This window comes from Caretta caretta, chromosome 5, assembly GCF_965140235.1.
Source record: "Caretta caretta isolate rCarCar2 chromosome 5, rCarCar1.hap1, whole genome shotgun sequence".
NCBI classification, from domain to species: domain Eukaryota; kingdom Metazoa; phylum Chordata; order Testudines; family Cheloniidae; genus Caretta; species Caretta caretta.
The window spans coordinates 2064025-2087349 of NC_134210.1; the positions used below are offsets into that span (position 1 = coordinate 2064025).

A 23325-nucleotide genomic window follows, 5' to 3' on the forward strand; every position below is an offset into this window, starting at 1 on the left:
CAGCTCTCTGAGCAGCCCTCTGTCCAACTAAGTTCTTACACCACATGCATCCCTGTAGTATTTGAGCACCTCGGTGGGTTCTGGACCCTCTGTCACTGCACTCTGGGGCCTGCAGAAGTTACTGCAACCCTGGGGCAGCCAGGTAGGGGAGGGTGCTCTCCCATGGACCTCAGAGAAGCACAGCAATGTTCAGTGCCCCATATGTTATCCCCTAGAGCTCACATGGGGCAGCGGGAGGGCTTGGATGGCTATGCGGGTTCTATGCAGCCTTCCCTGCGGTGTGGCATTCTCTCAGGTTTTGCTTAGGCCTCTGAGCCCACAAAGCCAGGCCACACTCCACACCTGAGGCTGGCTCCATGCCACCGAGAACTGGTAATACAGACTCTGGCCCTACAGATGAGGGTGGCACCACCTTATCCCAACTAACAGGAATTGAGTGTGGCCCTCAGACTTGTGGCCAGCTGGCCACGCTGCAGAGTGATGGAATACAATGGGTCACTAGGGCGATGCTGGGAGTGACTGCTGTTCACATAGACAGAAAAGTGGCTGAGAAGCACAGCCGGGGTGAACATAAAACCACAGAGCTATTGCTGCTGATGTGGGGTATTCCAGGGACATGCATTGTAAACCATCAATGAGTGCTACCAGAATTGCCAGCATGAGTAAAACAGGCCAAGGCCTCTGCATGTGAGGATCCTGCCATTGTTGGGATACACTCTGCTCAAGACACTTCCCAGAGGATCACTCGTTATGGGCCACTGACTGAAACAAAAGCTGCCTCCCTCATCAGAGAGCTGTTCAGAGGAGTAAGTAGTGAGCAGTGGAGCGCAATCTTTACCCAGGGCAAGCAATTATGCCTCCATCTCGTGCTCAAATGCACTTAACAGGAAAGGTGAAATGAGTTGTGACTCTTTGGGAACCACAGGACCAGTGCATGGGCAGGAGAATGTGCCACAGGCAGAGATCTCACCTGACATGCCGTGTTCTCGAGATAGAAAAGAGAAGATGCTTATATTGGAGGTGATGCTGAAAGAGCCTTCTACTGTAGGGTCAGAAAACACGATCACCCTACACTTGCTGTGTGCAGTCAGGGTCACGGGTCTCCTGGCAGGAACAATCCATGCTCTGTGGATTCATCTCTGGACTAGGCAGCATCAAGACCACAGAAGCAGATGGGCCTCACGGTATCAGGATTCCCCATGCAAAAGTTAGCCTTGTGTTTGCAGCCCCAGGGCCAGGCCCACTTACCCATCCAGTTCAGCCGTCTCAATGTATGTCAGACTGTGCGGCTCACTGCTTGAGAGTAACAGTAAATCTGCCTGAACACAAACAAAACCAGGGCACTATGAGCTGAGACAGCCACAAAAAAACAGCCACAGAAACGTTACCTTGACCACGGGAGACCACAGGTTACCTTGAGATCTCAGGACAGAGGACACAGTAACCCTACACGTCCAGCTGACTTCCCTGAACTGAAAATGTATCTGAAAACCTCTGAGTCAGTTAGTGTCACTACTGAGTAACTTCTGAAGAGTAATTCCAGAGAGTCACAGCGCATGTGGCTACAATGAACTGCACTCACCGTCACAAAGTTGTTGTTCTCTAGTTTTATGATGTCTCCCACTTGAATATTCATCCATTTGTCATCCTTCAATCTGCAAGAGAAGGTTCCCTTTAAATAGTCACAGAGCGGCAGAGCACTCCGACCCTGAGAGGGTCAGCGGCGCTCTTGAAGCCCGTTCACCAGCAATATAAGGACTTGGCGGTGAGCTGTCGGGGGCAGGGACTGTCATTCTGCTCTGCGTCTGTCCAGCAGTAGCACAAAGGCGCGCAGGTCCATGGCAGGCTCCTAGCCACGACCAGCATAAAGCAGTAATAAACGGGAGAGCTTTACACACACATGCAGTTGAGAAGTAGGCTCCACAATATAAACATGTTACCTGTGCAGTACTCTACTAACAGACACTGACTTTCCCTTCCCTTCTGCTACAAATCCAAAATCTAGGTGGGGTCCTGGGGAAGAGAATCCCATCTACATTTTGAGCAGATACCACTAAAATTACTTGGAAATTAGCCCAGTTCTTTAAGTTGTCTAAGTCCCCCAAAAGAAGACCAGATGGTGCAAAGGCAGCACATGCTCTCTGTCAGTCTAGCTGTCAAAAAGAACAGCAACCCAGCTGCGAAAGCTGCATGTGCATATACTCCGATCTGTGCTGTTCATGGCCTTTTTTAATGCACAAAGCAAGATGTACAGGCATCCAGCTACCTGTCTGGTACCTCCAGGTTGCATGAACAAATCAGAATTTCTGCATATGCAAAAACTTAAGAAGTGAAAAATGGCCAGAATAGTTTTACAGGCAGCATGGTGTATGTGCCCCCACAGATCATATGGACCTGATCTGGGTCTCCATGAAGTCATTAGTAAAACTCCATTTGAGTTCATTGATAGCAACACTGGAACCTGTGGCCTCTGGCCGCTTCACAGTGGAAGTGAATTATGCACATTGCTATATAAACGTATCTGTTTAGTGGGGATGGTAGTCCCAGTGTGACTGGTTTCAGATTTACTGGACTGAAAATGCTAACAATCAGCAAAATCACTGGTTTCCAGCTTTATTTCATTGTTCCTGTTATTTGGTAGTGTTTGTACAATACACTGGTCTCTACAGTACTGTGAAAACCATAGGGCGACCAAGCACTCCACCTTTGTCACCAGCTATACTCCAAGAGCAGTTGGGTCTTCCTGGAACAATGAGTCCAGAACTCATCTACTTGCCACAAAAGGCCAGGACCTACCGCTGGAGCAAAAGGAAAGTCATTGCTAGCCGTAAAGTGCCCAGGCCAAAGAGTTGAACAGTTCTGATTCCATCCAATAGACAGCAGGGGGATGGGGGTGGGTTTGTGTACAGAGAAGTTTCTTGTAGTTGTTAATTTAACATCAAAAGTCTCTGCTGATTAGGTCTAGTTCTGTCTGCTCAGGAATGAATACATAAAACAAATGCATGTGGCACCAGAGAATGCAGTCACGTCTGATGCCTCTGGGATATTTTGTAAAATAATCTGTCATTGTTAACGCATACAGTTGGCATCTCCAATTTAAAATTGACAGCCCAACTTTTTCTGGGTGGGCTGATGGCTTTAGTACCTACACTGACAAAGTGACCATACCTTTTGCTACTTATTAACCAGATACGTTAACCAAACAATAACACACAGCACTGCGAACAATGAACTTTCCTGAGATGTCTGTCATCTGTTGAACTGAAGACTGCACAGTGAAATCTAGGGAAGCAGAGCAGACTTTGGGATCCCATAAGGTAAAATAATACCTTAAAAAAAGCTGCCATGATCTCCAGTGGAAGTAGAATGCGGACAATAGAATGTACATAGTATGGAGCTTTAATAGTCACATTTGTTGAATCTGTCAGAAATTTTGAGTTTTTGCAGAAGCGTCTCCTGGAGACAAACCTTCAGCCAAAATTTCCGTAAAGAAATAAGATTTACCTGCCATTAATCAGCACCTGGACGGGACGGTTATTGACATGATTGTCACTTTTGTGTCGATTCTGAAAAACGTAAAAGTTGATCGGGGTGTTAGAAGAAACTCCACAGAAACCAAGTGTGTGTGATCAGAGGATAAAGCAATCCCATTTCAGGATTCCTACCCAGCTGGGGAAATGATAAGGGCATAAATGCAAGGACAGAATAGTGCTATAACTTTTTCTATGCTCTTAACCCTCCTGTTTAGGGGAAACCTCGCTCAGTTACATCAGAAATCAAAATGACTCTGAAAGACAGAAGAGGGGAAATACCCATAACCATTACCAGGGCCAACCCTGCACAGGGGCTGCTGCCCTTGACCCCTGCACTTTAAGAGAACCAGTGGTTTTGGTTGCTCGCCATCAATATGCACCCATGAGCCAAAGACTCCATTCCACCGCTCTGGAGGTCTCTCCACCCAGCATTTTAGGTTAAATTGTCAAGTCCACATTGAACTCTGGCAGCATCTGGTGCAGGGGGCTGTCTGGGACAGAGACTGACAGGCAAGAAGGATCCTGCTATGGAAGGGCCCACTATGAGGAGAAAGAGATAGACGGGCCCTGCTGTGTCACTTAACCTGGAGTCCCACAAAAGCCCAGGCTGGCCTTGACTGCCACAGTTCTGCAGATAAGGTGCTTGGAGGTATCCATTTCACTGCTGCTACATGAAATGGCCATAAGGGTTCTGGGTGAGTCCCCTATTTCTTAAGGGGGCTCTTCACTGCCCACACTTCAGAACGAGAGTTCGTTCGGTCTCATTCAGAACTGCACCGACCCCTTGTGTGACTGGACTCAGTGACCAGGGTTGTTAGAAGGAGCACAGAAAACCACATGCCAACACACGTGCAATGGGATTTTGGAAAGCACTCAGCTGCAGGCCTCACTCCGCTCCCATTGCAGCCAATCGGACTTTTACCACCAACTCCAATGGGAACAGAGTTAGGCTAATGCCGAGCACCTCTAAACAGTCCGACCCAACTTCCCCCCCTCCCGCCATGTGCTTTCCTAGCGCAGCTCTGCGGTGGGTTCTAAGGTGCTGAGCCAAGGTTTTCCAGCACGGGTGCCTGAGAACAGACTCCTCAATCCGTATGCAGGCAGCTAAATAAGTGGCCGGATTTTCAGAAGTGTTGCACCCCCCACAGTTCCCGCGAAAGTCAGTGGGAGCTGTTGGTGCTCAGGACTGCTGAAAATCTAGCTACTGAGTTAGGTGATTCAACATGGACGTTGGGGCCTGACCGCAGCGCCCCCCACTGGCCATAGACAAACGCTGCAACCGCCCCCCTCCGGCTGCACGGACTGGCCGTGTTTTGCTTGATCGTGTCACTGGGGATCCCAGACACACGCTGAACTCAGGGTGGGGGATCCGGGCCTCTTACAAAATCGTCGATGGCATCCTTGACGCCCGACATGGTCAGCACCAGCACCAGCGGCACCACCGTCGTAAACCAGGACAAGGAGGAGACCTGAGGAATGAGCTGCAGGGGAAGAAAAGCGGGACTTTACCGGCTTGACAACGAGGAAACAGCCTGCAACAACGCACTGGATCCCAGGGACGCTGCTAAAAGAGTTTACTCTGCATACAAATAACAGAGAAAGATGGAAATTCTGTGCGATCTTTTACACACAAACCCACAAAGGAAAACCAGCCTTTGTGTAAAAAGGGACCGGGGGGCCTTGGGAAAGGGAGGAGATTTATTTCCCTCTGGTTTTTCTTACATTCAAAACATCGAGTCCCTTTTCTGGAGGACTTCGGCACTGACATTTGGAGGGCTGGGATGGTGGCTACCTCGATAGGCTATCCCAGTCCTTGATTGTGAAGAATGGGGGGAGGCTTAGCCCTGGCCCACACTTAAGAGTTAAACTGATCTGACTCAGTGGGGGAGGGGAGATTTATTTTACTGGTAAGATGCCAAGTGTGGACATAGTTACAGTGGTATAAACGTGACTTTTCCCAGTATAATTATTCCCCTTCCCATACGGGAATAGCACCCCTGGCATAAGCACCTTTATACTAAGATAACTGTCCACACTAGGGGATGGTGTAGTTTATCTATACCGCTTACAGCAGTACAAATTTCTAGCGCAGAAAAGCCCTCAGAATGGGAGAGATGCAGCTTGGGATTCCATGTTCTGCTCCACTGTCCTATTCCAAGTCCTACAAATATCCCCAAAGTCCTCTGAGTAAACGAAGAAAGGGCAAAGAGCTGATATTGGTAGGAGGCGGCAGTGGTGGTGGCCTACCTGATAAATCTCATCTACAGATTAAAGACCAACAGCCACAGTGTCGTCTACCAGTAACAAGGCTGTAGTTATGGCTGAGGAGGTACTTTCACTATAAGCCTGGTTTTAGGTTCTTATGATTTCCTGAAAAATGTCCCTGTGAGCTGGAATTTCCCAGGTTTGCTCTCAGCACATAGGGGAGGTGTGACGTTATTGACATAAACTATGGCTCTAGACTGTTCTCAATGGTATCAGATGACAGAACGAGGAGTAATGGTCTCAAGCTGCAGTGGGGGAGGTTTAGATTGGATATTAGGAAAAACTTTTTCACTAAGAGGGTGGTGAAACACTGGAATGCGTTACCTAGGGAGGTGGTAGAATCTCCTTCCTTAGAGGTTTTTAAGGTCAGGCTTGACAAAGCCCTGGCTGGGATGATTTAACTGGGAATTGGTCCTGCTTCGAGCAGGGGGTTGGACTAGATGACCTTCTGGGGTCCCTTCCAACCCTTATATTCTATGATTCTATGATTCTATGACCATATAGATCATTGCTGCAACCTCTGTTATATGTTTGCAGCAAATATTGTACAAAGGTTGTCATGGGAGGTGTCTATAAAACGGTTATGCTGTGCTGGTTAGGATGATGTTGTCTGTATGTGTGTATCATTTTGTAGCTGAAGGTATGAATATGGGCAATGTACTTGTATCTTAATGTGTTTTGATTCTAAGTAGCCTCAATGAAGCATTTGGTCAGCTTCTTGAGAAAGAACTATTCTCAGTAAGTGCCCACTCAAGATATACTTAACGGACAATGAATTTTGGGAGACACCAATCCACATCTGAGCTTTCCTGGGAATGTTCAAACTAACACGTAAACAATGGCATCCGCCTGCAAACTGAGTCATGTGACTTGCCCATGTGACTCCAAGCTCCACCTTGCTGCTGTGATTTTCCACAGTAAGAACAAAGAGGGGTCCTTCCACGGGCAGAGAATATAAAAGGCCCTGAAAACCCCTCCATCTTGTCTTCAATCCTGCTTCTGACCTCTGGAGGAACCTTACTACAAACTGAAGCTCCGAACAAAGGACTGAATGACCCATCCCAGCTGTGGATGTTCTCCAGAGACTTGATTTGAACCAGAAGTTTATTCCATCCCTGCTAAAAGCCTGAACCAAGAACTTTGCCATCACTGTATGTCATTGATTCCATTGAACCAATTTTAGCTCTTATCTATATTCTAGTTCTCATCTCTATCTTTTTCCTTTTATGAATAAATAAGCCTTTAGATTTTAGATTCTAAAGGATTGGCAAAGAGTGATTTGTGGGTAAGATCTGATCTGTATATTGACCTGGGTCTGGGGCTTGGTCCTTTGGGACCGAGAGAACCTTTGTTCTTTTACTGTGGCATTGCTTTTCATAACCATTTGTCCCCATAACAAGTGGGAAACTGGAGTGTCTAAGGGAATTGCTTATGTGACTTATGGTTAGCCAGTGGGGTAAAACCAAAGTCCTCTCTGTTTGGCTGGTTTGGTTTGCCTTAGAAGGGGAGAAACCCCAGCCTTGGGCTGTAACTGCCCTGCTCTGAGCAACTTGTTCTGAATTGGTACTCTCAGTTGGGTCCCACCAAAGCCAGCATTGTTACAGGAGGGATTTAAATTTAGTAAAATTCTGTTCAGTCATTTCTGAGTTGTCTGAGCATGGCAAAGGTGATTCTAACAGGACAATGTGCCAGGCTTGTTTGTGCTTGGATGAGTCTAAAAAGACAAACTAAAAACATCAAACATGCCTTAGAATCAGTCCTCCATGAGGGCCACGCTCTTTGATAGCAGGGTTAAGAGACATGGTTTAGAAATGACAAAGCACATGCCTTTTATCATTGTTTGAGCAAAGTACAAAGGTGCAGAGACGCTGATATAGGCTGGTGAGATATGCTCAGTTTTAGGGCAGAGACACACTACTATCGGGAATGGGCAAACTTCAGCCCAGGGACCCGTATGAGCCTTAGAGTTCTACGCTGGTGCCTTCTGCTACCACCTCCTTTATTAAAGCCTACGTGCCCCAGCATGCAATTCCACCCCCTGCTCTGAGTACAGAGCAGCAATCTGCTCCGTTTTGTGTAAATTAACTGCAAGCTCCTTGCTGTAACACCCCCAGTCTCATGAAAATGTTAGTGTTTGCAAAGTCAGCTCTCTCCCAGGCTCTCCGGTGATGAAGTTGGTAGATACCAGCAGTTTGTCTTTTAATAAGATTGATAAGGACGGGTTTCACTAGGTGCTGCAGGGGGAACCCAAGAGCAGTTGTCAGAGTAACAGCCGTGTTAGTCTGTATTCGGAAAAAAAAAAGGAGGACTTGGGGCACCTTAGAGACTAACCAATTTATTTGAGCGTGAGCTTTCGTGAGCTACAGCTCACTTCATCGGATGCATACTGTGGAAACTGCAGAAAACATTATATACACAGAGACCATGAAACAATACCTCCTCCCACCCTACTCTCCTGCTGGTAATAGCTTATCTAAAGTGATCACTCTCCTTATAATGTGTATGATAATCAAGTTGGGCCATTTCCAGCACAAATCCAGGTTTTCTCACCCTCCGCCTCCCCCCCACACAAACTCACTCTCCTGCTGGTAATAGCCCATCCAAAGTGACCACTCTCTTTACAATGTGTATGATAATCAATATGGGCCATTTCCAGCACAAATCCAGGTTTTCTCACACACCCCCTTTCCAAAAACCACACACACAAACTCACTCTCCTGCTTTTTATGTGTGTGGTTTGTGTGTGTGGTTTTTGGAAAAGGGGGTGTGTGTGAGAAAACCTGGATTTGTGCTGGAAATGGCCCACCTTGATTATCATACACATTGTAAAGAGAGTGGTCACTTTGGATGGGCTATTACCAGCAGGAGAGTGAGTTTGTGTGTGGGGGGGGGGCGGAGGGTGAGAAAACCTGGATTTGTGCTGGAAATGGCCCAACTTGATGGTCACTTTAGATAAGCTATTACCAGCATGAGAGTGGGGTGGGAGGAGGTATTGTTTCATGGTCTCTGTGTATATAATGTCTTCTGCAGTTTCCACAGTATGCATCCGATGAAGTGAGCTATAGCTCACGAAAGCTTATGCTCAAATAAATTGGTTAGTCTCTAAGGTGCCACAAGTCCTCCTTTTCTTCAAGAGCAGTTGGCAACACTTACCTGTAGAACAGGAGATGAAAAATGGGCACAACGTCTTTTCAATATTAACAAAATCTTCCCTTCCCTGGGATCAAGCCAGCATGTCTAACAGGCACTCCCGCCGGAGAGGAACTGTACCACGTTTGCCAGACCTCATCAGGACGAGTTTCCTTTCTTGCCCTGTTTTATGTCTCTGCTTTTGGGTTTTAATAAGATGCTAATTCACATTATGGGCACAGTTGCTTGGGCTGTGGGCTGACTTGCTTTAGTCCAAGTCAACCCACAGCCAGGCATTGGGAAGAGGCCAGACAGTTCTGGTAAAAAGGAGAGTGAATTCATACCTGAAGAATCAGCAGGAACAAAAAATAAGCATTGGCTATTCGCTGAAACTGCTCAAACAGGTTGAGAGGCAGGAAAGTGAAGAAATTGTATTTCGATGTTTTAATTGAATTGTTCTGTGGAAACAAAAAGCAAACAAATGGGTGGTAAAACAGGAAAAGAAATTGCAGCACAACCCAGTTCAGCAGGGTTTTACGGGTTTAAATTTAGCAATAACATTGTTCACAGCAGCCACTCAAAAACATTTCCTTTTCCCCAAACACACACACACACACACACACACACACACACTTTCCTGTATTATGGGAGACACATTTTTATGCTCTTTGTAACTGGCACACAGCGAAGATTTTACCGGTTTGTTTGTTTGTTTCTGGTAGCATCCACAATATGCTAGCTGCTTTCCAACCAGCAAACAGGGATCAGCTGCTACCCTGCGGGGCTCCAAATGTAGACAGACAGACAGACAGACAGACAGCAGGCTGGGAGGTAGACATTGAAAGGGAGGCAGGAGTACAACTGTGGGGTAGTGTGTTCAAGGCATTTTGCCATCTCATAGCAATATAGGGTTAATGCAGTGTTAAAAATACAGAAACTCTATAAAATATCCATAATTATCCTCAGATTTGTCAGCATAGGTCAGCTGGATCCCTTCTAGGCATCATGGCAGGAGTGAGTCTTTAGAAGGGATCTGAATGAGGAGAGGGCCTTGTAATTTCACTCAACGAGAGAGTTTCATGCTCAGGTGCCATGGGAGAGGGGCCACAGTGACATGTTACCAGGGGAAGGAGACTGGCACTGTTGGCAGAGTGAAAGGGCAATGCAAGGCCAGGGTAGGGGTAATGCAGAACTGGAAAAAGCCAAACGATCTGAAGGTTGCCAGGCTTTGTAGCATAAGTTCACTAACAAGCTCAGGAGTCCCTGGGGCACTGCACAGACCTGTCCATTGAGTCACTTGCTAGTGACATGCTGATGCAGACACCAATACAACATTCATTCCGACTTTGCACAGTTATTTCATACAGTGGTATCTGGACTTCTTAGTTTACCATAACAGGGCCCTGCAGCTTTTACCAAGCTCCACTCCATTAGCTGCTTAAACAGCTCGTAAATTGAGGATCTGAAAAAGCTACTGGATCTGATGCATCTACAAAGATGGTTCTGAATATGTATCTCAGCAGCCATTCACTAATACAGCAAGAGTGTTCTCTTGGCGACTCACAATTGTTATTGCCCTGGGGTCACATTTCCCATTGCCATCTTCTCTCTTTTAATTACAGGCCGTCCATACAATAGCCATTCCTACCTCTAACCTCTTCAAACTAGAGAAAGGCCCAAGCTACTTAACACAGACCTTGGTTTGAATTTCCTCAAAGCTTCAGGGAGTTCTGATCCAGTGCTCTGATAAAATCCCAGCCCAGCCCATGAAGTTGGGATCCAGAGATGAACTTCCCCAAAGTTTGAGGTATTTCAGGTGAGATCCGTCTCTGCTTTGTAACCACACTAAGCTACATAGTGCCAGCTGTCAGTGCAGCCTGCACCTTGCTGGGCAGCCAGGGAGTGTGGTAACCAAAACAACATCTGTCATTGTTTCCATAGGTCAGGTGTTATCTCACTGAGATGGAGAAAATCAATCAGCTCCCCATTGTCTGGGCCCTACCAGTTAGAGAGCCCGGGCCCGCATGCACGGCATCTCCCCAGTGAACTTTATCGTAGTGCAGGTGTTCTTTTAAAGAAGACAGTCCGACATGCTGTGTGTGAGGGTGTTGGTGGACCACATTCAGGTGATGAGTCAGAACACCAGGTAGTGGCTATCATCTATCGAAGCATGAACAGACACACCGGGAAAAGCCAGTGAGATGGAGCCAATGGGGGCTTCTCTGCACCAAGCACAGGTTTGAGAGAAGGCTCAACAACTGGGGATAGGGAGGGGCAAGGCGGCCCAGAAGTGGTTTCCTTGGTCTGGGGAAACACTTTACAAAATAGGCTTTCAAGCAGAAGTACAGTGACTTCCCCCCTTGCTATGGTTTAAAGGGTGCACTGGATTTTCTTTTCATGTGATTTTTTTCTTGGTGAAAAGTGTCTGAGTCCTGGAGACTGAAGTCTTCCCAAACAGGGTTAGTACCAGCAGCATGAACTCAAGGTCACTCCAAGGCATCGGAACCCTGCTCTGGAGAGGTCCCCTCTAAGGATGTCTCCATGGCCCATTCAGACCTTGGATTCTCAGCGGAGAAGCCAGCAAGGGGGCCAGTAATGGTTGCTGTGATGTGCACACCTCTCTGCTAGAAGGTGTTCCAACTCCACCAGTGTGGACAATCGAACAGATGTTGCACAGAATCAGCTTTTAGACCGTGCCAAGCAGGGATGCATTTTAATTGGTGGCATACAGCTTCTTATCGCATAGCTGTTTCTAAGGTAAACCAGTGGGCACTGTCAATCCGCTCACTAATCCAGTCCCTCTCCTGTGCACAAGTCATCACCTTGAGAAGCGTCTATCAGCATGGCAGGGGGTCAGTGTCACCACACTGGTGTGGTTGTGGATAACGCCATTTCAGAGGCTCTCTTAACTCTTCTCTATGTCCAGACACAAAAACAGGAGCAACTCTCTTCTGCATGAGCTCGATTTTCCATCCTATTGTACAAGCCAATCTAAAGTGCTCGAGCGGAGCAGAGATGAAACCCTTCCTTCACGGAATTCCAGGCACACGTCTCCCAGTCAGTGACTCATGGCTGCACTCCACGAAGTTGGAGAAATGTTTATCTTTTTGTTTTCTTTAAACAACGCTGTATGTCTCTTGCCATCAGACAGTTGTCTGTGGGCGTGGCACGATGGGGATTCATGTTTCCCATCACAAGATCAGAATGTTACCATTTTTAGGCTACTGTTAAGGCTGGCTCGTTAATTCAAAGCACGTGATTTCTAGGTTATGTGCATAAATGGGCTCCCTCCACATCGCAGGGCCTGAAGTAATGGAATAACATCATCCCCATCACACACCGAGGTTAAATGACCCACCCGCGGTCACACAGTGAGGCTGTGGCAGAGCTGGGAATAGGTTATTTTGAGTGCCAGTCCTGAGTCTTCACCATGGAAGCATCTTTCCTCAGGAATTCACATCAACCTCTAGAGAGGTCCCTTATCCACACATCTGGCCAATATCATTGACAGTCACTTCCACCTACAAAGGAGACAGTAGGGACCCCAAACTCAAGAGGACAGTATTGAGAACTAGGAACTGGCTTCAGCTGTCAGCAGCCTTTAGTGGGAATCATGTACATTATGGGAAAATCTGCTTTGAAGATACTCGAATTAAATTAAAATGGATTTGGCACCAGAAATCTCAGAGGTGAGATGAGAAGTGAGCAGGAGTGGTTTCTTTCAATTCCTGCATTCTAGTCCCATTTATAAATTACGCCAAGAAAACCGCAAGTGAACCAGAGCCTTTCATTCCATTTCCTAGTAGCTTCAGGAAACTAAACACCCAGGTCACGTGGCAGGCGCCAAATGCTGGCCTGCAAGAATGTTCCCATCTGGGATTTTTTTGCAAGCTGGTTCAATGATCAATACATTGTTTATTGCACATCACCCTTTGGTACATAGGAGAACTGTGCATCAGACTTAGGACACGAAGGAATAAATATCTGGTCTCATTGGCTGCCTCGGAATGGACAGAGTGAACCTTGATTTGCATGATCAGTTATGTGTGTTATTGCTGCAATTAAGAATTTACTTGTTATTAGGCAATTTAAATAAACAGATCCACCACCCGGTGCCTCGTGGCACCCTGGGCTCTGCTGAGGGATGGTTTCCCGAGCTCTGTCAGGTAGCGGTGTTGTTACTAAAGGTTCTTTGTATTGTGTTGGTCTGTTAATTCTGCAATGTTCACATGTGGATACTTTATTCTTTATGGCCTTGTTGATGCTCGACCATCACACTGACTGGTTGGCCTGTTCACGGCATTTAGGTAATCTTCATTGTCCTTCATGGATGAGGTTTAGGATTTCCTCTTTCATTTCATTTGGAATAACAATGCTAATGCCTTTAATCATGAGTCCATTTGATTCACTTGATTGTCCATGCTCTGCAAAGAAGTCTATTGTCACTTCATTATTATCCTGGAGCTACTTGGGCCAGCCGCCCCAATGTAACTTAGAATTTCCTGAAGTTGTGTATCTGTCAAGGTTGCTTTTTGTAACTGGAGTAGTCTCTTTTCTGACATTGGTCTGCATGCGTCCACAGACTCCACAAATGCCTTTACATCATCTTCGAGCTCACAGAGTGCGCGATGATGGGCTCTGTGACAGAGTGTCTGCTACCGCCAGATTGTTCCCAGGAACATATGGAGCAATTGGGTTAAGTCATATTAACCTTAGCAATGGATGCTGGCATCTCAGCAGTGCTTGGTTCAGGTCTTCTCCGTTAATGAGGGTTACAAATGATTTATGGTCTGTTAACAGTGTAAATGAATCCTGTCCACGCACAGATATCTGTAAAAGTTCTCACATGTCCATACTCTTGCCAGGCATTCCTTCTCAATCTGTGCATATTGTTTTTCTGCTTCTTTGAGTGAGTAAGAGCAAAATGCTGCTGGCTCCCACTCTGAGCCTTGTTGTTGGAACAAGACGCCACACCTGCTTGCATCTGCACCAACCATTGTGGGTTTGTTCACATCGTAGTAGTTGAGAACAGGAGCTGTTGAGATAATTTCTTTTACCTTTTTAAGGCAATTTATTGATTTGGCCCCCAGAGTCAAAGTGTGTTGGACTTTAACAGTTCATGCAGTGGTTTTGTCTGTGTAGAACGGTCTTGTAGGTATCGACCACAGTAATTTACCACCCCCAGTATACGTCTCAGTTCTGGTACGTTAGTTGATGCATTCAATTCTCAAATTGCTTTTACTTTCTCAAGGATAGGACTGAATCCATCTGTTTACTGTCTGTCCCAGAAACTCAATTTGGGGTAGGTGGAAAACACATTTTTCCTTGTGTAGCTTCAGTCCAGACTGGCTGATTGGGCTTAGGGCTTCATTGAAGGTTTTGTTGTGTTCTTCCATCAAAGATCCATATATCAAAATGCTGCCCATAAAAAGTACATCTCCATTTGTGTTTGTTAACAGTTCTGCCATCCTTCTCTGGAAAATTTCAGGTGCAGTGGTCATCCCAAAAGATGATCTTCACAAGCAAAACTTCCCAAAGGGTGTCATAAATATAGTCAATTTAGCACTTTCTTTGGTTAAAAGAATTTGCCAGAATCTGCTCGAGGCATCCAGCTTGGAGAATACTGTAGTTCCTTTCACCTTGGGGAGGAAGCCATGCAGTGTTGGGAGGAGATATTTTTCTCTCACAATTGCTTCATTAAGTCTTTTAAGATCCACACAGATTCATATTTTTCCATTTTTCTTTGTAACTGGTACCACTGGGGCACACATTGCTGTTGGCTCAGATTTTCTCAGTTAAATCTGCTCCATGTTCTTTAACTCGGTCTCCACTCTATGAAGAAATGGGATCGGAATACTGCGAGGTGTATGTACGCTGGCTGTATGGTTAGGCATTGTCCTAGAAGGTGATTTGTACTGGATCTCTTTTCAAAATCCCAATATCACCAAATATCCCATCGAGTTCTTCCACCTTTCTCACTAGGCCCATCATGGCTGCCACACTGATGCTGAGAAGGCTGTTGGTCTGTGGTCCTTTGATCACATACTTTCAATGCATAGCTTTTGTCTTTGTTTCTGTGATGAACTGGCCCATGCAGTTCAGAATCCCTCCAAGGCTAATCAGAGAAAAGGGGGCCGGGGCGGGCAGGATTTTTAATGGCACACTGCTGCCTGCCGGGGTCCTGGCCTGGGTTCGGCAGCGGGCTGAGTGGGGCCAGTGCCTGGGACCTGGCAGGCAGCAGCGTGCCACTAAAAATCGGCATGCGTGCCGTCTTTGGCACGCATGCCCTAGGTTGCCGACCCCTGTGTTATAACGTTTGGAAAATTGTGTCTAAATAGCAACTCTGCTACAGCTGTAGCTGACATGCAGCTAGGTGCTGCCGCATAGAATCATAGAATCATAGAATATCAGGGTTGGAAGGGACCTCAGGAGGTCATCTAGTCCCACCCCCTGCTCAAAGCAGGACCGATCCCCAATTAAATCATCCCAGCCAGGGCTTTGTCAAGCCTGACCTTAAAAACTTCTAAGAAAGGAGATTCCACCACCTCCCTAGGTAACGCATTCCAGTGTTTCACCACCCTCCTAGTGAAAAAGTTTTTCCTAATATCCAACCTAAACCTCCCCCACTGCAACTTGAGACCATTACTCCTTGTTCTGTCCTCTTCTACCACTGAGAATAGTCTAGAACCATCCTCTCTGGAACCACCTCTCAGGTAGTTGAAAGCAGCTATCAAATCCCCCCTCATTCTTCTCTTCTGCAGACTAAAAAATCCCAGTTCCCTCAGCCTCTCCTCATAAGTCATGTGTTCCAGCCCCCTAATCATTTTTGTTGCCCTTCGCTGGACTCTCTCCAATTTATCCACATCCTTCTTGTAGTGCGGGGCTCAAAACTGGACACAGTACTCCAGATGAGGCCTCACCAATGTCGAATAGAGGGGGACGATCACATCCCTCGATCTGCTGGCTATGCCCCTACTTATACATCCCAAAATGCCATTGGCCTTCTTGGCAACAAGGGCACACTGCTGACTCATATCCAGCTTCTTGTCCACTGTCACCCCTAGGTCCTTTTCCGCAGAACTGCTGCCTAGCCATTCGGTCCCTAGTCTGTAGCTGTGCATTGGGTTCTTCCGTCCTAAGTGCAGGACCCTGCATATATCCTTATTGAACCTCATCAGATTTCTTTTGGCCCAATCCTCCAATTTGTCTAGGTCCCTCTGTATCCTATCCCTGCCCTCCAGCGTATCTACCACTCCTCCCAGTTTAGTATCATCCGCAAATTTGCTGAGAGTGCAATCCACACCATCCTCCAGATCATTTATGAAGATATTGAACAAAACCGGCCCCAGGACCGATCCCTGAGGCACTCCACTTGACACCGGCTGCCAACTAGACATGGAGCCATTGATCACTACCCGTTGAGCCCGACAATCTAGCCAACTTTCTACCCACCTTATAGTGCATTCATCCAGCCCGTACTTCTTTAACTTGCTGACAAGAATACTGTGGGAGACAGCGTCAAAAGCTTTGCTAAAGTCAAGAAACAATACATCCACTGCTTTCCCTTCATCCACAGAACCAGTAATCTCATCATAGAAGGCGATTAGATTAGTCAGGCATGACCTTCCCTTGGTGAATCCATGCTGACTGTTCCTGATCACTTTCCTCTCATGCATGACTGGCAGGCTCCCTGCAATGCATGGGCATCAACGCAGTTGCATTGCCACAGTAGCCTTCCAGGGGGCCACACTGCCAAATTGTTGGACACTAATTTCACTGTTTTTCTTTTTAGCTACAGTAACCCAGGACAAAGTGATGTGGCTCCCCCATGTAGAGCGTTCATCCCTGATCACACAAATGCAGGGTGCATGAAAAAAACAGAAGGGCCTAAAAAGCATAAGAACAGCCACACTGAGTCAGACCATCCAGGCCAGGATCCTGTCTGCCAACCGTGGCCAATGCCAGGTGCCCCAGAGGGAGTGAACCTAACAGGTAATGATCTAGTGATCTCTCTCCTGTCATCCATCTCCACCCTCTGACAAACAGAGGCTAGAGACACCATTCCTTACCCATCCTGGCTCATAGCCATTAATGGACTTAGCCTCCATGAATTTATCCAGTTCTCTTTTATAGTCCTAGCCTTCACAACCTCCTCAGGAAAGGAGTTCCGCAGGTTGACTGTGCGCTGAGTGAAGAAGAACTTCCTTTTATTTGTTTTAAACCTGCTGCCCATTAATTTCATTTGGTGGCCCCTAGTTCTTATATTATGGGAACAAGTAAATAACTTTCCCCTATTCACTTTCTCCACACCACTCATGATTTTATAGACCTCTATCATATCCCCCCTTAGTCTCCTCTTTTCCAGTCTGAAAAGTCCTACTCTCTTTAATCTCTCCTCATATAGGACCCATTCCAAACCCCTAATCATTTTAGTTGCCCTTTTCTGAACCTTTTCTAATGCCAGTATATCTTTTTTGAGATGAGGAGACCACATGGATAGCTCAGTGGTTTGAGCATTAGCCTGCTAAACTCAGGGTTGTGAGTTCAATCCTTGAGGGGGGCATTTAGGGATCTATCTAGGGCAAAAATTGGGGATTGGTCCTGCTTTGAGCAGGGGGTTGGACTAGATGACCTCATGAGGTCCCTTCCAACCCTGATATTCTATGATTCTAAAAAACATCTGTATGCAGTAGTCAAGACGTGGACATACCATGGATTTATATAAGGGCAATAAGATATTCTCCGTCTTATTCCCTATCCCTTTCCTAATGTCCTGTTCGCTTTTTTGATTGCTGCTGCGCGGACGTCTTCAGAGAACTATCCACGATGACTCCAAGATCTCTTTCCTGAGTGTATACTGAAAGCTGGGTATATTGAACACTGCATACAGCACAGAGGACTAGAATCTAGGAGGAACACAAGGACTGGCAGACTGAACAGACCCAGGGTCCATCTAGGCCAGCCCCTGAGAATGTCCAGCATCAGACACGTCAAAGGAAGGTTCAAGAAACCCCACTGTGGGTAGATTTGTGATAATCTGACCCCATGAAGGTCTCATCCTAATTCATAATAGAGATTGGCCTAAAACCTGAAGGAGCAGGTTTTATCTCCCTTTCAAAAAGTCTTTTAACATAGACTTTTATAACTCTGGGAATTTTTGTTATAATGTAACCATCCAAAACCTCTTTCGATTTAGCTAAATTCTTTGCTTTACTGTCATCCTATGGCAGCGAGTTCTACATTCTAATCACACGTTGAGTGTCCAGGAAAATCCTTTGGAAAATGTACTGCCTACACTTTGTATTTATAGCGGACCTTTCACCTGAGGATCCCAATGTGCTTTACAAACACTAGTTAACCTGTGCAATCACCCAAAGAGGTATTAGTATTATCTTAATTTTACAGAGGGGGAAACCAAGGCACACAGAAGCGGTGCTACTTGTCCAAGGTCACAAAGTCAGTCAGTGATGGGGCCAGGAGTAGAATGCAGGAGCCTTGTCTCCCAGTCGCCTGTTCTAACTATGAGGCCACATGCCCCCCAACCCATCCCAGCACCACAAACAAATCCCAAGAGTGCCCCGTTTCCTAGGCTCCTGCTGTGACAACTAGACTCCTTCCTAGACGTGGAAAGAGATGTCTGCCCTCTGCTGTAACTGCTCGATAGCCTGCCCTTCCAGCGCAGAGTGTGCCAGAAGTCTTGGCTTCCCGGCCACTTTCCCCACGACTAGTCGTCGGGGATGGGGGTGTCACAGACGCAGCGCCCATAGCTCCCCAGCATTTTCAGGCTCAGTGCTGGACCCAAGGGCACACGCTGTGGCCGGCTTGCACACGCCGAGGGTGACCCATGTGGAAGTCTCATCTTGCTCCCATTTGGGAATCGCGGCGCAGAGGCACAGGAAGCAGTGTTAGCGTCCTGAGAGTGTTGGCTCTGCTCCTGCTTCCCACAGCAGTGCACGGAGATGAGACACCCCAGCTGCGGCTCGGGCCCACTGCCACATGTAGTTATCACAGGCAGTTACAAGGCTCCCTCGGACTTCTCTAGAGGCCTTATCAGGTGATGTGGGAATACAGAAACAGAGCCCAGATTCCAGAGGGACAGATGAACAGACACTGGCTATGGGGTGTACATTGAGGGCTCCATGTTCATTACTGATCTAACATTAGAAACAGTTCCTGACCCAAGCTGAAATTTGCCTTTGCCTCAGGGGCCCTGCATTTCCTTTCCAGTTCTTGGATACCCAATTTCAGAGCTGTTTTTGCAGCCCCCAGTGACGTCTCCACACAGCTGTGCTGAATTCCAAAGTGAAGCCGGAGAACTGGAAGGAGAATCTGAGTCAGAGCAAACACTAAAATCCTGCAAAACAGATTTCCTCCTCCACGCGCTCTGTACAACCAAGTCACAACAATCATGAGACAGGCCCATCAGCTGGTGCTCAAAGGGGGTGTGTGGGGTGGGGAGGTCCACCCTGGAGGAATCCACACTGACATTGTACCAGGAAAGTGGCAGCGGGGCTAAGCTGCCTCCAAAATGAACCTTAATAAAGTCTCTTGAATCTCACTGGATCAAGCCCTGAGCTCGTCATTTCATTTTCACTCAATCCTTATGCGGGAAAAACCCTTTCTGCTGTCAATAGGAATTGGCCCATGTGAGAACTGAGTAAACACGGCATTGGGATCTGACCCTTTCTTTCTGCAGACGAGAGACAAATTTCTCTATTTTTAACTCCCGTGCTAAGGATCCCTGAAGTCTATTTCATTCATTCATTCTACTTTCTACCTCAAGTCATCACCTTGATTTCTAACTAGGGTGGGATCATAAGTGGCATTACGTTTCCCCTAGTTGGTGCCAGGATAAAGCATGTCTGTTTGTTTTTAATTCTGCAGTTGACACGACACACAATTTGGTTTGCTTTAGTTATTTCAAGCCACTGATCTCTCATTGTGCAGCATAAGGCCAAAGAGATGTCAGGCCTGGGCCAGTTTGGGGGCACAAGTCTCATGATGAACCTGTGTCTTTGCAACGAATCCCACAAACCACTGCCATGCTCAGAGCTAGCCCATTCACTCTAAATGGTACTACCTTTGTTTGCAGGAACCCCTACCCCTGTACAGCAGCAAAAGGCCTCCCTGCTGTTGGTAACATTAGGACTTCCTTCCAGGATGTGGGTAAGGGGCACGACAATATCTGGATAAGAAGTACTTTGTTGTCTCCCCTCCAGTGGGTACCATCACCATTTACACAGAGAGACGGAAGAGACCTACCAGATCCTCCAGCCCACGTCCCTGAAGCTAATGCAGGATAGTCCCTACAGCACATAAAAACAGAACAATGGCCATGCTGGGTCAGACCAAGAGTCCATCTACCCAGTATCCTGTCTTCCAGCAGTGGCCAGTGCCAGGTGTTTCAGAGGGAATGAACAAAACAGGGCAATTTATCAAGTGATCCATCCCCTGTCATCCAGTCCCAGCTTCTGGCAGTCAGAGATATGGGGACACCCATGACATGGGATTGTGTCCCTGACCGTCTTGGCTAATGGCCATTGACGGACCTATCCTCCAGGAACTGATCTAGTTCTTTTTTGAGCCCAGTTATAGTTTTGCACTTCACAACATCCCCTAGCAAGGAGTTCCGCAGGTTGACTGTACGCTGTGTGAAGAAATACTTCCTTTTGTTTGTTTTAAACCTGCTGCCTATTCATTTCATTAGGTGATGCTGGGTTCTTATGTTACATGAAGGGTAACATAACACTTGCTTATTCACTTTCTGCACACCAGTCATGATTTTACAGACCTCTCTCATATCCTCCCTTAGTCGCCTCTTTTCCCAGCTGAACTGTCCCACTCTTATTAATCTCTCCTCATATGGAAGTTGTTCAATCCCCTAATCATTCCTATTGCCCTTCTCTTTATTTATTCCAACTCAAATATATCTTTTTTTAAAGATGGGCTGCCCAGAACCCAGAACTGCATGTAGTATTCAAGGTGTGGGCGTATCACGGATTTATATAGAGGCATTGTGATATTTTTTGTCTTATTATCTAGCACTTCCCTAATTGTTCCTAATATCCAGTTAGCTTTTTTTGACTAATGCTGCACACTGAGTGGATGTTTTCAGAGAACTGTCCACAGTGATTCCAAGATCTCTTTCTTTAGTGGTAACAACTAATTTAGACCTTGTCATTTCATAGGTATAGTTGGAATTATGTTTTACAATGTGCATTCCTTTACATTTATCAACCCTGAATTTCATCCGCCATTTTGTTGCCATCACCAATGGTGGATTAACGCACAGGTCCATGGGACCCCATCCAATTTGAGGGGCCCAGGCATGCCAGAAGCTGTGTAGAAGGGGTGAGGGCCACCAGCACCAGAACTGTGGCCCCACTCCTGCTCTTCCTCTTTCAGGCAGGGTCCCACCCCCTGCTCCTCCTCTTCCCCCGGAGACCCCAGCCAGGCCAGAAGCTGGAGCTGGATCAAGGTAAGAGCTGCCCAGGGAGCCTGGGCTGCTGTGGAGAGCCCCACACCCTCCACCTGTCCTAGGCGGGGAGCCAGGGTGCCCAAGAGCAGCACCCAGCCCATGTCCTTGCCCCCTGGGGCATGCCACCTCGGACAGGTGGAGGGTCCGGAGCTCCCCACAGTGGCCCAGGCTCTCTGGATGGCTCTTACGGGCCTGGGGGAAGTGAAGAGGAGCAGGGCCCCATGGTGGGGGCAGCTACGGCCCAACTCAGCCCTCTCCCACCGGGAAGAGGCTGGCGCCGCTAGCAGAGGCTGAGTTTTCTGCCTGCCCATGTTAAAAAGTGCATGGGGCCATAGCCCCCCCCCCCGTTCTGACACCCCTAGAACTCCAGAGTGTGAGGGGCCCAAATGTTATTTGTGGCCACGGCCTCAGTAAATCATAATCGACCTCTGGTAGTCACTGAGGTTTGAGAGACCCTTTTGTCGCTCTTCGCAGTCTGCCTGGGACTTAACTATCTTGAGTAGTTTTATATCATCTCACTGTTTGCCACCTCACTGCTTAGCCCTTTTTCCAAATCATTTATGAATATGTTGAATAGGACTGGTCCCAGAATAGACCCCTGGGGGATGCCACTATTTAACTCTCTCCATTCTGAAAACTGACCATTTAATCCTACCCTTTGTTTCCTATCTTTTAACCAGTTATCAATCCATGAGAGGACCTTCCTCTTATCCCATGACAGCTTACTTTCTTAAGAGCCTTTGGTGAGGGACCTTGTCAAAGGCTTTCTCAAAGTCCAAGTACACTATATCCACTGGATCCCCCTTGTCCATGTTTGTTGATCCCCTCAAAGAATTCTAACAGATTGGTGAAGCATGATTTCCCTTTATAAAAGTTGTGTTCACTCTTCCCCAACATATATTCATCTCTGTGTCTTATAATTCTGTTTTTTTCTATAGTTTCAACCAGTTTGCCTGGGACTGAAGTGAGGCTTACCAGTCTGTAATTGTTAGGATCACCTCTGGTGGCTTCTTTAAAAATTGGCATTACATTAATTATCCACCAGTCATCTGTAGGGCCAACCAAATTCATGGCCGTGAAAAACAGATCACGGACTGTGCAATCAGATCTTCCCAGTGAAATCTAGCTACTGGATGGCTGGGGACTGGGAGTACCCCAGCCACGGGCTCTTACTGTGCACTGGGCTCCAGCTGCTAGTCTCAGTGGGGCTGGAGCAAGACAGGATTCCTCTTCACCTGCACGGGCTGCTCTCGAGGGGAGATCACACCCACCTCCGGGTTCCTTGCCCAGCTGCTCTGAAGGCAGCGCAGAAGTGAGAGTGGCAATCCCGCAAGCCCCCAACAACTTTGTGACCCCCCCCCCAACTCCCTTTTGGGTTGGGACCCTCATGGTTACATACATACATTTTTAAAATCCTGTGACCATGAAATTGACCACAATGGACTGTGAATCTGATTGGACGCTAGGCTGATTAAAGCGATAGGTTCCCTATCACAGTTAGTACTTCTGAAATTTCACATTTGAGTTCCTTCAGAACTCTTGGGTGATACCATCTGGGCTTGGTGACTTTTACTGCGTAATCTATCAGTTTGTTCCAAAACCTCCTCTACTGACACCTCAGTCTGGGGCAGCTCCTCAGATCTGTCACCTAAAAAGAATGGCTCAGGTGTGGGAATCTCCCTCACATCCTCAGCCATGAAGACCAGTACAAAGAATTCTGTTAGCTTCTACACAATGGCCTCATCTTCCATGAGTGCTCCTTCAGCACCTCCATCGTCCAGGTGCCCCACTGACAGTTTGGCAGGCTTCCTACTTCTGATCCATTTAAATACAATTGCTGTTAGCTTCTGTATCTTTTGCTAGCTGCTCTTCAAATTCTTTTAAGCCTGCCTAATTATACTTTTACACTTGCCTTGCCAG

The 23325-nt window shown here is 47.0% G+C and overlaps 1 protein-coding gene across 3 annotated transcripts in view; it reads right to left on the minus strand.

Annotated features, from left to right (window-relative positions):
- LOC125636689 (phospholipid-transporting ATPase ID) overlaps positions 1 to 23325 on the minus strand; it is a 128505-nt gene that overhangs the window by 57192 nt on the left and 47988 nt on the right. For all 3 annotated transcript variants that reach the window (XM_048850223.2, XM_048850224.2, XM_048850222.2), the window contains exons 4-8: positions 9272 to 9385; positions 4916 to 5014; positions 3505 to 3566; positions 1583 to 1655; positions 1249 to 1319 (exon numbers count right to left, since the gene is read on the minus strand). In XM_048850223.2, the coding sequence (XP_048706180.1) occupies positions 1249 to 1319; positions 1583 to 1655; positions 3505 to 3566; positions 4916 to 5014; positions 9272 to 9385 (419 nt within the window). The remainder of the gene's footprint in view (positions 1 to 1248; positions 1320 to 1582; positions 1656 to 3504; positions 3567 to 4915; positions 5015 to 9271; positions 9386 to 23325) is intronic.